This window comes from Triticum urartu, chromosome 3A, assembly GCF_056163025.1.
Source record: "Triticum urartu cultivar PI428250 chromosome 3A, HENAU_Tu73, whole genome shotgun sequence".
In the NCBI taxonomy this organism is placed as follows: Eukaryota; Viridiplantae; Streptophyta; class Magnoliopsida; order Poales; family Poaceae; genus Triticum; species Triticum urartu.
In genome coordinates this window covers 230,085,418-230,101,956 of record NC_141875.1, presented here as the reverse complement: position 1 = coordinate 230,101,956, position 16,539 = coordinate 230,085,418, and the positions used below count along the sequence as shown (strand labels likewise).

At 57.6% G+C, this 16,539-nt stretch overlaps 1 protein-coding gene across 1 annotated transcript; it reads left to right on the top strand.

The window, feature by feature from the left end:
• The first annotated feature begins 9,470 nt into the window (after window positions 1-9,470).
• Window positions 9,471-11,891, top strand: LOC147979300 (uncharacterized). The gene is made up of 3 exons (XM_087515139.1): window positions 9,471-9,989; window positions 10,073-10,645; window positions 11,790-11,891. Exons 1-3 carry the CDS (start codon window positions 9,471-9,473, stop codon window positions 11,889-11,891), a joined length of 1,194 nt encoding a protein of 397 aa, XP_087371265.1.
• Window positions 11,892-16,539: the final 4,648 nt, after the last annotated feature.

The window sequence follows — 16,539 nt, the reverse complement described above, 5'->3', positions numbered from 1 at the left end:
AAGGCGAACTGTCAAGGGGTTCCCATTATTACCCAACCATGTAAGGAACGCAAAATCCGGGAACATGACACCGATATGACGGAAACTAGGGCAGCAAGAGTGGAACAAAACACCAGGCATAAGGTCGAGCCTTCCACCCTTTACCAAGTATATAGATGCATTAATTAAATAAGAGATATTGTGATATCCCAACAAAATATCCATGTTCCAACAAGGAACAAACTCCAATCTTCACCTGCAACTAACAACGCTATACGAGGGGCTGAGCAAAGCGGTAACATAGCCAAACAACGGTTTGCTAGGACAAGGTGGGGTAGAGGCTTGGCTCAACAATATGGGAGGCATGATAAGCAAGTGGTAGGTATCGCAGCATAGGCATAGCAAAAGAGTGAGCAACTAGCAAGCAAAGATAGAAGTGATTTCGAGGGTATGGTCATCTTGCCTGAAATCCCGCAAGGAAGAAGAACGAGTCCATGAAGAAGATAAACGGACGTAGTCAAACGGATCCTCACAAACGCGACGTTATCGGAACTAACCCGAAGAAGCAACACCGGAAAGAAGCAAACAACATAGTAAACAACCATCACATAATCATGGCATGATGCACAATCAAGTATGATGCATGTCCGGTTTTATGAAGCATGGCATGGCAAAGTGCACAAACAACCCTACAAATTAAGTGGAGCTCAATATGCAACTCCGTTGCATATTGACGAAACACCACGTGACTTATTTAGTTCGATCTTGTTTATGTACCCAACAATATTAAATGTTGATTAACATGGCAAGAGGTGAAGCAAATGAAAACTACCTATCTAGGCAAGTTTAAATGAGGCCGGAACAACAAACAACAAGTCCGGAGACTCCTCATGCATGTTTTAGGTTTTGGTACTGTTCTGCCCTAAACCATATTTTATAGTTGTTAAACATGCAAAGCAATGTCACCATGTTAAACTAGGCATTTTTGTACCCCATTTACATATAAAGTTTGTTAGGTTTGGAGCTACGGTTAATTAGTTATGAATTAAAGAATTTTAACATGACATTTGAGCAAATTTAAACAAACAACATTTTAAACTTTTCAAACATGGATGAAAGTTGGATATTATGAAACTAGACAAAATTCTAAGCACTTTTCATATATAAGTTATTTACATGTGATGCACGGTTTGTGAGATATGATATGCTTGAAGATGAAGGTCTTTTCTACAAAACTGTAAACTGCGGATAAATAGCTAAATTCGCAGAGAGGAAAAAATAGAACATGGGCCGAATCTGCGATCTGACCCAACTACGGGGAAAAAAGGAGGGCGCGTGGGGGTGTCCTCACCATGGGCCATGGCCCAGTCGGTGGAAAGGCCAATCGCAGGCCGGGGCGGCGTTGGGCCCGATCTGGAGGCCACGACACGGTCAACATGAGCGGTCTCCTCGCTCGTTCGATCTGGGCAGGGGCGCGAGCAGAGACAACGGCAGCGGCAGGGATGAACACGCCCAGGCGAGGGCGCTCGTCCAATGAAGCTACGGCACAGGAGCAATGCAGCTCCTGAGAAGGGGAGGCCGGTGGATGACGGGGAAACGGACGGGTCTGGGCAGCGGGAGTCCATCTCCGACGATGGTGGCCTGGTTGGTGCTCCTGGGTGGTCGCCGGCGGACCGCATCCATGGCGGGGTTGCGGTAGCGGGCGTGCAGGGAAGACCGGCGAGGACCAGTCACCGGTGGAGCCGCGAGGGACTAGGCGCAAGGAGGCCCGGCAGCGGGCACCCGAGGTGGATCCGGCGAGGTCTAGCTGTGGAGGCGCTAGGTGGCTCGGCGCGCTGCAGGAGCACGTCGGTGCGGGAACGGCTTGCGGTCAACACGGCAGGAGCGTCTTCCTCTGTCTGCTCCCGACAGAAGGAAGCAGCGCGGCGCGGAACAGCGCTTGGGCTGCGGCACTGAGACGATGGCAGCGACGCGTACGGAGCTCCGGCGAGGCGATGCAGATGCGGAGTAGGCGGTCGCGGGCGGCCGGCGGTGGGCTTGAGCTCCTTGTAGCTTCCATGGCGTTCCCCTGCGAGAACAGAGAGGACGGGGAGATATTGGGGTGAGAAAGAGAAGAGGAACCAAGGGAGGAAGGAGACGGGAGGAGAAGGGAGGCGAGGCCGGCCGGGGAGTGCTGGTCGCCGGCGACGGTCGCTTCTTGCGACACGACGTCCACGAATGCTCCTGCAGCAAGAAGAGCACGAGGGAGAGATGCAGTGAGAGATAGCTACAGAAGGAGAAAAGGGAACGAGAGGGAAGGGCGAAGGCATGCCTGATTCGGTGCTCCAGCGAGATGCTTGCGGAGCCGGAGGAGCTAAGGAGGCCGGTGCCTCACGGGCTGTGCGGGGACGAGGAGGCACGTCCTCGGGCGGCTGCGGAGAGAGCGTAGGCAGAGGAGCTTGGGAGCGACGACTAGGGTCTCAGGCGGAGGATGGTGGTAGGCTGTTGTGATAGGCGGCGCTGAAATCCAGGGAAGTGGTCGGGGGGATTGAATCGGGAGGAGATCCCGAGGGGAAGCGAGAGAGTGGCGGCGGCGGCTGCCTGAAAGGATGGATGGGACGGCTAGGTTTTAGGGTTAGGTAGGCTGAATATATAGCAAGGATTGTTGCTCAGAGGCTAAAAGGACCCTCCGATCACAATCGGACGATCGCGAATAAAATAGCTAGGAAGTCCAAATACGAAAACGGTGACGTTTTGTAGATGTTTGGGGATGATCCGGACATAACGGTAACGACTGTCCTGGTCGGGTCCGGGATAAACTTTCGGACGCGTGCGCGAGGAGGGCCGCGGGTTGACGAGAGAGGTTAGGTTGGAACTTGTGGGCTGTGCAGAAGGGCTCGAGCTGAGAGAAGAGAAGAGAGAGAGGCCCGGCGACTATTTCCGGAGACCTAAAACGTCCGTCGTTAGACCGGCTATAATGCCGCTATAGTTATCCGTTGGGGCGTCAAACGGACTCCGAATGCGATGAAACTTGGCAGGCGGCCTACCTACAACATAAAAACACCGCATGCCAACTTTCATCCCATCCCAAGAACATTTTCCGGCCACTTATAAAATAATATTTTGGACGTGCTGCGGGCGCATGCAAGTGTGGTTGGACTCAGAACGGACAACGGACGGAATTGGGGAAACCCGGACGGATGCAAGTTTCGAAAACATGATGATGCAATGCACATGATGACATGATGAAAAGCAACACGCAAGCAAATGACATGGCAACGCTGGCGAATAACTGGAAGACACCTGGCGCAATGGTCTCGGGGCGTTACAGTAGTCCACCCTCAGGGCTGAGGGTTTGTACTAGTAGCTATGTGTTTGATCTCTCTCTCTCTCTCGTGTTCTTGATTTGGCACGATCTTCATGTATCGCGAGCTTTGTTAATATAGTTGGATCATATGGTGTTTTCCCCTCTCTATCTTGTTGTGATGAATTGAGTTTTCCCTTTGAGATTTCGTTATTATCAGATAGAATACTTTTATGGATTTGAGAGCACTTGATGTATGTCTTGCTATGAATACTCGTGGTGACAATGGGGTATCATATTGATTAACTTGATATATGTTTTGGCACTCAACTCACTGATTGCCGAGGTGACATTGGGGTAATCTATGCATAGGGGTTGATGTGTGTTTTCGTCCTTGTTTCTCCGGTAGAAATAATGGGCCACTCTTTGACATTCTTTGTGTTGGATTGAGTATTATGAATCTAAAATTGTTTGATGCTTATCGTATAATCAACTTACGGATACTCGTGGTGACATTGGAGTATCTAGGTGACATTAGAGTTGGTTGATGTCTATCGTATGGTGTTATTTCAGTACGAACTCTAGGTGTCGGAGTAAATGACCATGGGTAGCCTAGCCGGCTTCCCCTGGTACTTCAGAAAAATTACAGGCCGAACAAGCCTCCAAGCATCCAAGACACGGGGCCGCCTTCCCCTAGCCGGCTACCTCTCAAACCGGCTACGCAAAGTCGGCCCAACCCTGAAATCCTTGGGAAAACAAGACCACGAGAAGGCCGACTTCCAGAAGCCGGCCATAGAAGGGCCGACTCCCGGGAGCCGGCCCCTCAGCAGGCGGCTAAGACCTTGCCCTCAGACTCTGCACCCACATAACGGTGACAAGACGGGGCGTGGCTACAGTAAAGCCTGCCACCCCCGAATCCCGGCGCACACATGGCCACAGTGCACCATACGGGGCAGCCATCCCCGTCCGACGCGGCACTGTTGCCACGATGATCGTGACGTCACCCACGGTGAGCGGTTAGTACGACCCATGGATGGCGGGCCCCCTCGGTCAGGGAGATCCCAAAGGCGGCCAGGCTTCCCACAGTCGGCCAAGGGTATGGCGGACTTCCAACAGCCGGCCAGCTCTCTCCTTCCAAGGAGGTGTTTCATTAAGGAGACAAGAGAAGGTAAGGCTACAGTGATGAGCCGCCTCGCAGCGGCACTGTAGCCATGCTTACCACGACAAATCCATCGTCACCAGGGGCAAGGTAACAGCAACCAGCCCCCGACAAGACCCCCGAGCGGTGGGGCCGGCCTGTTGACCAAAGGGTCGGCAGCCGGTGGGGCCACCGGTTGGCGGGCCCCACCAGTCGGCGGAGAAGTCGGCGGGCATAGACACAGACGGTCAGGGCCCATGCCCAGCCGGATTACCATTGTACCCCTGGGGGTAGGCCTATATAAACCCCCCAGGGTTCCCATGCAGGGGGGTGACTTTTTGGATAGATTTTAGACACCACAAGGAGAAGAGGAGCGGGCTGGCCTAGCCCTCCTTCATCCTTTCACCGAACAGCTCAAGGAGCATTCTGTAGTTACCCATCGAGCTAGTGATCATGCGGAGACCCCGTAGAGCAGCATTAGGGGTGTTATCTCCACGGAGAGCCCTGAAGTTGGGTAAGATTCGCCGGCGTGCATGTCTTCGCCTTATCCCGTTTCCAGGCACCGGCAATGTTTTATTGGCTCCCACAATGATAAGCCATCCATTGGCATATGTCGCACCAACCACCCGACATTTGGCGCCCACCGTGGGGCTAGTTGCACCGTCGTCCGGAGACCTGCTCTGGACGGGAACCCTCTTCCTTCCCAACGTGCGTAGCCAGCCTTGTTCGCCCGATGGCGCTTGCCCCGCCGCGCTGCAAGACGTCGCCGACGCCTGCGCGGCGAGCTGCCTCGCCGATCTTCTTGGCGAGGCTCGCATCTCTAATGAGCCCGCATCTGACGCGGGCACAGACTGCCCCGAGAGCCACCTCGTCAGCCTCCTCGATCAACTCCACGTCTCCGGCGAGCTTGCCGTGGACTTGGAGTCGGTTGGCTCCACAGACCCGATGCTTGTCGACTCCGACACGGCATACCTTGACGCCTTCCCCACCAACATGGTGGTCATCAACGACCCTCTTCCTCGAGCCGACAGCAGCGGCAGTGCCATTACCGAGGTACTGGTTATCAGCCACGGCGCCCCCATAGGCGAAAACGCCCACGACGCCCTGCAGGCGGCGCTGAACGACTTGTCCGTCCCCGTCCCGGCCGATGCGGACGCCAAGACATTGGAGGCGCGCCGCCTCGCCCTCGTTGCGGAGGGCCGGAGGCTCGCCACCATGAGATGCCTCACCGAGGCTCACCAGCGCGAGGTCGACCGAGCCGCCTTCGGCATGCCGTCTCCCGACGGGCCGAGCCGCATCGGTATCATCAAGAAACACAGCGTGGCTATCTCCGACATGCTGGGAGCAGACCGCCCAGTCTATGCCACGCCTCTCGAGAACTTGCGCGCTGCCCAGGTGGCCGCAGACGAGTTGAATGGGCTGGGGCCTGATGAGCTCCCTTACATGACCAGACGCATCCAGCAACTTATCAACGCGGCCATAGAGCGACATGAAGTCGGCGTCCGCGCCGAGAGTCCTCCCCCGTGCCGAGAGCACGGTGTGACGTCCCGAACACCGACCGCGGGCAACACCCGCGCGAGAAAAGAAAAGGAGCCGGCTGCCAGCCGTAGCCAGACTCGAATCTCCATCGAGCATGACGCCGAGGGCCGCCCTCGAGCCATGGAGTGGAGGGGCAACCCTCCTCCTCCTCCACCTCGTGGGGAGAGATACCCTACCCTGCCGCCTATCATGCACCCGACTCTCAGCGGCCGGCTGGGTCGCCGCGAAGGAGTCAGCGAGAATGATGCCCGCCACCGGATCGACCGCCTTGCGCGATCCTTGGCCCTAGAAGAAGATGATGTCGGCCCGTCTTGCTTCGGCCCCCGCATCCGCGACGAGCCCTTCCCCAGAGGGTTCTCGCTCCCAAGAGGCACGCCCAAGTACAACGGCTCCGTGAAGCCGGAAGATTGGTTGATCGACTACTCCACCGTGGTTAGCATCGCAAACAGCAACAGGCGTGTTGCCGTAAAATATGTGCCCCTCATGCTCCAAGACACGGCGCGCACCTAGCTAGACTTCACTGAAGCCTTCATACGCAACTTCACCAGCACCTACAAGCGGGCTCCTAAGCCCCGACAGCTCTCCTTGTGCGTCCAAGGGCCCAACGAATCGACTCGCGACTACCTCACGCATTGGGCCGAGCTCCGCAATTCCTGCGAGGGAGTGCACGAGGTCCAAGCTATAGAGTACTTCACCGCCGGGTGCCGAGAAGGCACCCTCCTCAAGCACCGACTCCTCTGCGACGAGCCGACTATGCTTGACGAGCTACTGGTCATAGCTGATAAATACGCCACGGCCGATTCCTCGATGAAGACCGAGCTCCGAGTAGACGCCTCCAGGAAGGTGCTCGCTCCGAGTCCCAAGACGCCGGCTGGAGAATCCAGCCGACGCCCGCACCAGAACGACCACAAGAGCAAGGCTCCCCTTCCGCCTTCCACCAGTCGGCAGGTGGCCACAGTCGAAGACGAACAACCCGAAGGACGGCCCGCACCCAAGAAGCAGAAGGGCGGCAGGCCGGCTTGGCAGCCGGCTTTCTCCTACGAGCAAGCACTTGATGCCCCCTGCAAGTTTCACAGCGGCGCAAAGCCTTCAAACCACACGGCCAGAAAATGCCATTGGCTCACTCGGATCTCCAAGGGTGAGGGGATGGCACCGCCTCCGCCTGCTGGTCAGCCGCCTCCGGCTCCTCCGCAGTCGGCTGCTCGACCAGCGGTTGGGGCAGTTCAAGACGAGTACCCCGACAAGCATGCCGCCTACGTCGTCTTCACCAGCCAGCCAGAAGATCGGCGTAGCCGGCGCCGACAACACCAAGAAGTCAACGCAGTCGCCTCCAAAAACCCAGAATTCATGCACTGGTCAGAAAGGCCTATTAGCTGGAGCCGGACAGATCACCCAGAAGTGATGCCGTCTCCCGGCTCCTACGCATTGGTTCTGGACGCCACCCTCGCTACGGAAAGGCGAGCCGCCCGTTTCTCCCGTGTGCTGATAGATGGTGGGAGCAGCATCAATATCCTATACCGCAACACCATGGAGAAGCTGAGCATCAAGACGAAGCAGCTCATGCCCAGTCGGACTGTGTTCCATGGCATCGTACCCAGCTTGTCCTGCTCCCCAATCGGCAAGATCAAGATAGATGTCCTCTTCGGGGACAAGGATCATTTCCGCCGAGAGGTGGTGTGGTTTGAAGTGGTGGATCTAGAGAGCGCTTACCACGTGTTGCTTGGCCGACCTGCCCTGGCCAAGTTCATGGCTGTACCCCATTACGCCTACCTCAAGATGAAGATACCAAGTTCCAAGGGCATCATCACCGTAGCTGGAGACTACAAGAAATCCTTCGAGTGCGCGGCTGCCAGCAGCTGGCTGGCCGAGTCCCTTGTAATTGCTGAAGAGAAGAAGATACTGGACCGAGTCGTGGCCATGACCGGCAAGCAGCCGGCCCTGTCCCCCGAACCCAAGGAGTGTGGTGCCCAAGGTTCCTTTCAGCCTGCCAAAGAAACAAAGAGGATACCTCTGGACCCAGATCACCCAGAAAGGTTTGCCACCATCGGGGTAAACCTGGACAGCAAATAGGAAGGTGAGCTCGCCGATTTCCTCCATGAGAATCGGGACATTTTCACATGGTCCCCCAAGGACATGCTGGGTGTGCCGAAGGAATTCGCCGAGCACAAGCTACATGTCCGAGAAGGTGCGAAACCAGTCAAACAGCCTCTCCACCGACTATCGGAGGAGAAGAGAAGGATTGTAGGAGAAGAGATAGCCCGGCTTCTGGCAGCCGGCTTCATTATGGAAGTTTTCTTCCCAGAGTGGCTCGCCAACCCGGTCCTCGTGCTGAAGAAAAATAACAATTGGCGCATTTGTATAGACTACACTAGCCTCAACAAGGCTTGCCCCAAAGATCCCTTTGCCTTGCCAAGGATTGATCAAGTAATAGACTCCACAGCCGGATGCGAGCTGTTGAGATTCTTGGATGCTTACTCAGGCTACCACCAGATAAAGCTGGATCCAGCTGACCGCCTGAAAACCGCCTTCATCACACCATTCGGAGCCTTCTGCTACCTGACTATGACATTCGGCTTGAGAAATGCCGGTGCCACTTTTCAGCGTTGCATGCAGAAATGCCTCCTCAAGCAGCTCGGCAGAAATGCTCACGTCTATGTAGACGATATTGTGGTGAAGATGGAGAAGCGCGGAACCTTGCTGGAAGACCTCAGTGAAACACATGAAAACTTGTGCCGATTCCAAATCAAGCTCAACCCCGAGAAATGCGTGTTCGGAGTACTAGCCGGCCAGCTCCTAGGCTTCCTGGTCTCCGAACGGGGCATCAAGTGCAACCCAATAAAGATCAAGGCCGTAGAGAGAATGGAGATTCCCACCAAGCTGCGGGATGTCCAGAAGTTCACTGAATGCTTGGCTTCCCTGAACGGCTTCATCAGCCGTCTCGGAGAGAAGGCCCTCCCTCTCTACCAACTCATGAATAAGTCCACTCATTTCAAGTGGAACAACCAGGCGGACTAAGCCTTCCACGAGCTAAAGAAGATGCTGACCATGCCGCCTATCTTGGCGGCACCGGCTGAAAAAGAGCCCATGCTCCTTTACATTGCCGCTACTAGCCGGGTGGTCAACACTGCCATCATAGTCCAACGCCCAGAAGAAGGCCGGGCTCAGCCGGTTCAAAGGCCGGTGTATTATTTAAGCGAAGTCTTATCCACCTCGAAGCAGAACTACCCACACTACCAGAAGATGTGCTATGGTGTGTACTTCACTGCCAAGAAGCTCAAGCCCTATTTTCAAGAGCACCCCATTACGGTCGTATGTAATGCCCCGCTTGCCGAGATCATAGGCAGCCGGGATGCATCCGGCCGAGTGGCCAAATGGGCCATTGAGATGGCCCCCTACGCGATCTTCTACCAGCCCCGCACCGCCATTAAGTCCCAGGCACTGGCCGACTTCCTCGTCGATTGGGCCAAAACCCAATACCTGCCACCGGCTCCCGACTCCACTCACTGGCGGATGCACTTCGATGGGTCCAAGATGCACACCGGCTTGGGAGTCGGCATCGTCCTCACCTCTCCCAAGGGCGACAAGCTCAAGTATACATTGCAAATTCATTTTGCCGCCTCCAACAATGTGGCCGAGTACGAGGCACTCATACACGGGCTCCGGCTAGCCAAAGAACTCGGCATCCAAAGGATCTTGTGCTATGGCGACTCAGATTTGGTGGTCCAACGGTCATCAGGTGAGTGGGACGCCAAAGACGCAAACATGGCGAGCTATCGTTTCCTCGTCCAGCAAATCAGTGGATATTTTGAAGGATGTGAGTTCCTTCATGTACCACGTGCCGACAACATGCAAGCGGATGCCCTGGCACGAGTAGGATCCACCCGGCAAGCCATACGAGCCGGCGTTTCTCTCCACCGCCTCCTCAAGCCATCTATCAAGCCGTCTCCAGAATCTGATTCCATCTTCGTGCCGCCTGACCCCAACGCAGTCAAATCCGACTTGGGAAACCAAGCAGGCGGCGCGGGGACTCCAACAGGCGGCCCGGGGACTGCCATAGTCGCACCCGGCCCGGGGAATTCGGAACTCGGCCCGGGGACTACTGCAGCCGGCCCGGGGACTACATCAACAAACAGGCGATGGCCGACTCCAACTCTTCACTACCCAGCCCACCCGCCCCTATCACAGTGGCAGTCCTGACAATAGAAGAAGTCACAGCTCCATCCTGGGCCCAGCCCATCCTCAACTTCTTAGTAAACAGAGAGCTGCCAACCGACAAGATCTCGGCAAGACAAGTTCAATGCCGAGCCAGAGCCTACACAATCGTCAACAGAGAGCTTGTTAGGCGCAGCGTCACTGGAGTCTTCCAGCGCTGCGTCGAACCAGAGAAAGGCATAGTAATCCTCAGGGACATCCACCAAGGCGAATGCGGCCACCACGCAGCCTCAAGATCACTCGTCGCCAAGGCTTTTTGCCACGGATTTTTCTGGCCGACTGCCTTGGAAGACGCCAAGGAACTAGTCAAACACTGCAAAGGGTGCCAAGTTTTTAGCTCCAAGCAACACCTGCCGGCTTCTGCACTCAAGACCATCCCCCTCACCTGGCCCTTTGCCGTCTGGGGGCTGGACATAGTGGGCCCGTTCAAGACGGCACGCGGCGGCATGACACATCTGCTCGTCGCTGTGGACAAATTTACCAAGTGGATTGAGGCAAAGCCGATCAAAAAGCTGAATGGGCCGACTGCCGTCACATTCATCGCAGATATTATAACCCGGTATGGCCTACCGCATAGCATCATCACCGACAATGGCACAAAATTTGCAAAGGGAGCACTGGCACGTTTCAGCGCAACACGCGGCATCCGGCTGGACCTAGCGTTCGTTGCCCACCCGCAGTCAAACGGCCAGGTCGAGCGAGCAAACGGCCTCATCCTCTCCGGCATCAAGTCCCAACTGGTCGTGCCACTGGAGCATTCGGCCGGCTGCTGGCTCGACGAGCTGTTGGCCGTCCTCTGGAGTTTGCACACTACCCCAAACAAATTGACCAGCTTCACCCCTTTTTTCCTTGTATATGGTGCCGAGGCCGTCATCCCAACTGACATCGAGTTTGACTCGCCTCGGGTCACCATGTACATGGAGGCGGAAGCCAAAGAAGCACGAGAAGATGGTGTCGACCTGCTGGAAGAGGGCCGGCTGTTAGCTCTTAGTCGGTCCGCCATCTATCAGCAGGGTCTGCGCCGCTACCACAGCCGGAAGGTCAAGCCAAGATCTTTCCAAGAGGGCGACCTTGTGCTCCGGCTGATCCAGCGAACAGCCGGCCAGCACAAGCTCTCGGCCCCTTGGGAGGGCCCCTTCATCATCAGCAGAGCTTTAGGCAACGACTCCTACTACCTAATCGATGCGCAGAAGCCGAAGGCACGCAAGAGAGACGATTCCGGCAAGGAGTCGGACCGACCATGGAATGCCAATCTCCTCCGAAGATTTTACAGTTAAAAAGCAGTACGTAGCACGCTACCTTTTGTACTAAGTACGAGACAAGGGGTGCCCTGAGGAGTACTCGGGGACTACCCTCTTTTATCTATGAAAGATGAGTATCACGCATACGATTATGTCGCTACACTTGCTTTCTTCGTCCGGCACCGGGTTCGACCAGTCGGCCCGGGGACTCGCCGCCTTAAGTTATATCTGAAGTTCCACCTGCAGCCAGACAAGTAGTGTGCTGGCACCCAAGCCCCCTCTTGCCAAAAGTTGCAGCTCGAAGAAACGACTGTCCGACTGGCAAGAGCCAAGGGCAGGAAAGGATGCCCACGCGAAAAATGACTAAGGACTAACGAACTTATATAACACGAGCCAGCCTCCCGCCCCACCAGTCGACTACCACAGCAGTCGGCTGGCCGGCTTCCCGCTCACCTTGCTGCAATCTGAGAAAGCTCAAGTACTTGCCTTCCCAAAATGACCAAGTCCTTCTCCGACCATAGACTGTAGAGCAGCTGTCCGGCTGGGAAGGCGGCGGCCAAGGGAAGGCAGCAAAGGAAAAAGGCAAAGGATAAAAAGCAAACATAAACGGAAGCCAAACACATGCATAATATTTACACAAAAGACCTTCGAAAGACCAGCATTCAACATAGTCTGAATACACCCCAAGTGGGTGGAACTACGCAAATTTAAAGATTGTTCAAAGAAGTAACAAGCAGGAAAGCTAGGACGGCGGATCAAGCCAGGGGAGCAACAGGCGAGTGGGGCAGGTTGGCGGAGTCGGCGGTGCCGGCTGGAGGAGTGACCGGCTGACGAGTCTCGGCATCGTTGATAGAAGCTCGATCGGGCTGAGGCGGGCTGGTCGCTTCACCATCCGGCACAGCGTCTTCATCATCCTCTCCCTCTTCCTCTTTGCCCTCATCACTGGAGGCAATCTCCTCCGCCGAGTCCTCACCTTCGGCCGGGTCAGCCCAAACTACTCCTCCGGCTGAGGCGCTGGTATCGGTGTACTCGGCAATTGCCGAGGCGCGCTGGATGATAGCCAGCCGCACCGCCTCCAGCTCCTCGTCAGCCTCCTGCCGCCAGGTGCTCAGCTGGTCCAAGTTCAGCCCAGGATACCAAGCCCGGACGAACTCCAGAGCCCGCCCAGCGCCGGAGCGGGCCGCTGACGCCTTCCAAGCCTCGACGCGGCCGACTGCGACCTCCAGCCAGTCGGCGGTCCAACTTGGGGTGCGCGGAATCACCTCGTCAGGCCAGAGGGCGGCCAGCACTTGTGCTCCGACGCGCTAAAGATGGCGGTTGTGCTCGTCAGGCCAGAGGGAAGTACTCTGCACAAAGAGGAAAGCAGCGACACAAAATCAAAAAATGAATCAGATAGTAGAAGGCAGGCAAGGAAACAAAGAAGAAGAAGGCCTACCGTCAATCAAGTCTTCCACCCGGTTGTAGACTTGGCTCAGCGCTTGCCTCATCTTGGCCCAGTTTGCCGCCTCGGTCTCATACTCGGCTTTGAGGGCAGCCTCGCTATCCTGCGCCGCCTTCAGGGCCGCCCTGTGGCTCTCCTCCTGGTCGGCCAACCTCTTGGCCAGGCGGTCACGCTCTTGAGCCAGGGCAGTGCACTCGGCCTCCTTGGCACGAAGGGCGGTCTGGGCTCCGCTCAACTGGCTCCTCAAGTCGGCATTGGCCCCTGCAATATAAAGAAAGAAGTCGTCAGGAAAAGATCCGACCCGACTACTCAGTAGTCGGCCCGAATCTCGAGGACTACACCCAGAGGGTGCGCTGACGCGCCCCCACTTAAAAGAAAAATGAAGCGCTTACTCAGGCTCTCGGTCAGATCAGTGGCTTTCTGATTCAACTCCTGGGCCTGGGAGTTGAAGGCGGCCGCACGGAGGTTGTGGTACTCCTGCAAGAGAAGACAAGGGACGTGAGTAAGAACAAGATGGTAATCAAGCTTTCCAATAAGTTCCAAGCCGCCTGCTCAGCAGGCAGCTCGGAACTCGGGGACTACATCCAGTGGGTGCGCTGACGCGCCCCCACAGAAGAAATTAAAAGCAATCAAAGGAGCATGAGGACTCACCCGAATAACCGACCGCGTCGTGAGAAACTCCCGAGTGTACTGCTTTAGCGTGGTGGCTTGGGCCTGAAGCCGGCTCCGGACGTCTTGCGCCGCCACATTCAGCATGGCTGTCCCACCGCCGGCATCCACCCGGACGAGCTGTCGCTAGCCGCTTCTAGGTCCTGGGCAGACGAGCCGGCGCCCACGGTCTTCTGTGCGTCCGGCGCTGAAGTCGCCTTCCGCGCGCGCCGGCAAAGCGGTGACGAGATCACAAGATCCCCCCCATGGTCGGCTCACCCCCAGCCGGCTGCGTTGGCGGTACTTCAGGCCGGCCTCGTCGGCCCGCTCCAGTCGGCGGCGATGGCGCTGTCTCCCTCTCCATCTCCGGCTGGCCGTGGCCGGCCTCCTCCAACGGGGGCACAGGGGTGTCAGGAGACGCGGCGCGGAGGGGAATGACGAACTGCGAAGGCTGGTTCTACAGGGCCTCCGCATCCCTCGCAGCGTCTGCGGCCTCCGCCTGGGCCTTGGCAGCTGCGACGGCTCGCGCCTCCGCCGGCTTCTGCTCCACCTCCCGAGCCGCCCTCCGCTCCTCCGCCTCCCGCTCCTCTCGCGCTTCCCGCGCGTTCCGCTCCGTCCCCTCTAGGAGGTCGGCACGGGGATCTACCCGACGCGAGTTTGAAGACCCTCCTATGGCTCCGACTATGGAGGCGGCCGGGACTCGCCCAAGGGAAAGAGGGGCCCTGTTTGATAAATTGAGAAAAAGGGTTTGGAAAAACATCAACCGAAGAAGAAGAAAAAAGAAAGGCATAAGAACAGCGACACTTACGCTGAGACCGCCTGCAGCTGCTTCACCACCTTGCGGAAGCTGGCTGCCTTCGCGGCCGCCTCGTCTCGCTTGGTCGCTGCCGCGGTACTCTTGGGCTTCTTCGGCCGACTGCCGAAGTGGGTCGATGCGGCCCGGCGCTTCTGCGCGCCGCCCTGGGCAGTCGGCCCGGTGGATGGGCCCGCACCATGGTGATCGGGCGCCAGTCGGCGGCGCGCGATGACTTCGGCCTCGTCGTCATCTGGCCAGTCCTCGAAGCCGGCCCCGAGCCCGGACCCGCCTGCGTCGCCGCCTTCCCCCCCGACGTCATATTCCATGGCGGCCGCCCCCAGGTCTGGGTCGTCTACATCGTCCATCGTACGGTCGGGGAGGAACTGGCGTTCCACCCCTGCGGCCCCGGCTGCTGGCAGAAGCATGGGGTTCTGCCAAAGAATGGCTGGCTGGTCAGGAGTCGGCCACCATGAACTCGGCAACGAGCAAAGAGAAAGAGGAAGAGAAACTTACCACCGGCGGAGGATTGGCGCGAGAGTACGGCACCTTGCCATACTGCCACTCCTCGGTGAGCTTGCAGTTGGAAATGTAGTTCACCATGTAAGACACCTCGGCGTGAGGCATCTCCTTGGTGCTTAGCCGGCACGGGTCGAAGCGGCCGCTCATCTGGCAGATCATATGAGGTCGGCCCTGGAGCGGGAGCACCCGGCGCTCCACGAAGGCGGCCACCAGGTCGGCCCGGACAGACCCTCCGACTGGATTATCACCCGGAGCCGGGCAACGGAGGCAGACCCGCCCGGAGACAGCGACCTGGATTGGAAGGACCATGAAGGCTGCCTCCCAGCCGGTGGGCCGGCTATGTAAGCCGGCAGGTTGACGAAGTCACCTTGCGGAGCAATATTCTTCACGTAGACGTAGGACTTCTGCCAGAGCTTCACCGACTGGATCAGCGGGATGAGCGGAAACGGGTTGTTGTCGCTCGCCCTCCGCATGGCGATGAAGGCACCACATGGGGCGGGCACGCCCGCGACGACGGTGCCGAGCTTGCACTGAAAGAACTCTCCCCACAGTTCAAGAGTGGGGAGGACGCCGAGAAAACCCTCGCATAGGGTGACGAAGGCCAACAACAGCATCACCGCGTTGGGAGTGAGGTGATGCGGCTGGAGATGATAAAATTCAAGGAACGAGCAGAGGAACCCGCTTGCCGGCAGGCCAAAGCCGCCCAGGCGGTGCGAGCGGAAGATTACCCGCTCATCCTCTTCTGGCGGCGGCGAGATCTCCCTCTCCGGCGTGAGGCGGACCCGTACGAGATCCGTGCCCGGCAACCGCCACGTCCGACGGAGGAAGTCGACGTGGTCATCATGGACGTTGGAGCCGTCCCAGGAGCTCGACAACGCCATGGGGACGGCGCAGTGGCGAGAAAGGTATGATGAAAGGAGGGCGCACAACCCAACTGCGACGAAGCGACGGCGAGCCAAGAAGATTGGCAGGAAGGCCGAGCGGCGGCAGATAGCTGTCGTGACGAGAGGAGGAAGAATAAGGAGGGGGGAGAGCGAGGGAGAGCGCGCGAGCGTTTGGCGCTCCCCTCCTCTCCCCCTACTTATAGCCTCGTGCAGCGAAGCCGAGGAGGCAGGACGTGGGGGGATGTGGGATTAACTGCACCCACTCCCCCATGCCCCTCGATTATTGCACCATTACGGCGTGGGGAAACCGCCGCTGGGGCACGCGCGGTCCGTCCAGGCCGCAGAAGATCCACGCGTGGGCCGAGGCCCTATAGTGGCGGGCCCCAGACTACGGTGGCGTCCCGTCCCGTCGCGCGCGTGGGCTGGCAGGCCCCTCCAGCCGGAGGATGCCACGAGGCGCGCAGACGGCGAGCGGTCAGCTCACATCCGGACTCGCGCACCGACTGGCACCCGCCTTCAAGCTTTGAGATCTCTGGGAGATGGAGCGCCTGGTCGAAGCCGGCCCTCGTTCCCGGCTCCTCAAGATAGGAAGCTGACTGAGCTCCTCGACTTTTTTCTACCTCGGAGGCCACCCAGCTTCGGGGACTACTGTCGAAGTAAATGACCACGGGTAGCCTAGCCGGCTTCCCCTGGTACTTTAGAAAAATTACAGGCCGAACAAGCCTCCAAGCGTCCAAGACACGGGGCTGCCTTCCCCTAGCCGGCTACCTCTCAAACCGGCTGCGCAAAGGTGGCCCAGCCCTGAAATCCTTGGGAAAACAAGACCACGAGAAGGCCGACTTCCAGAAGCCGCCCATAG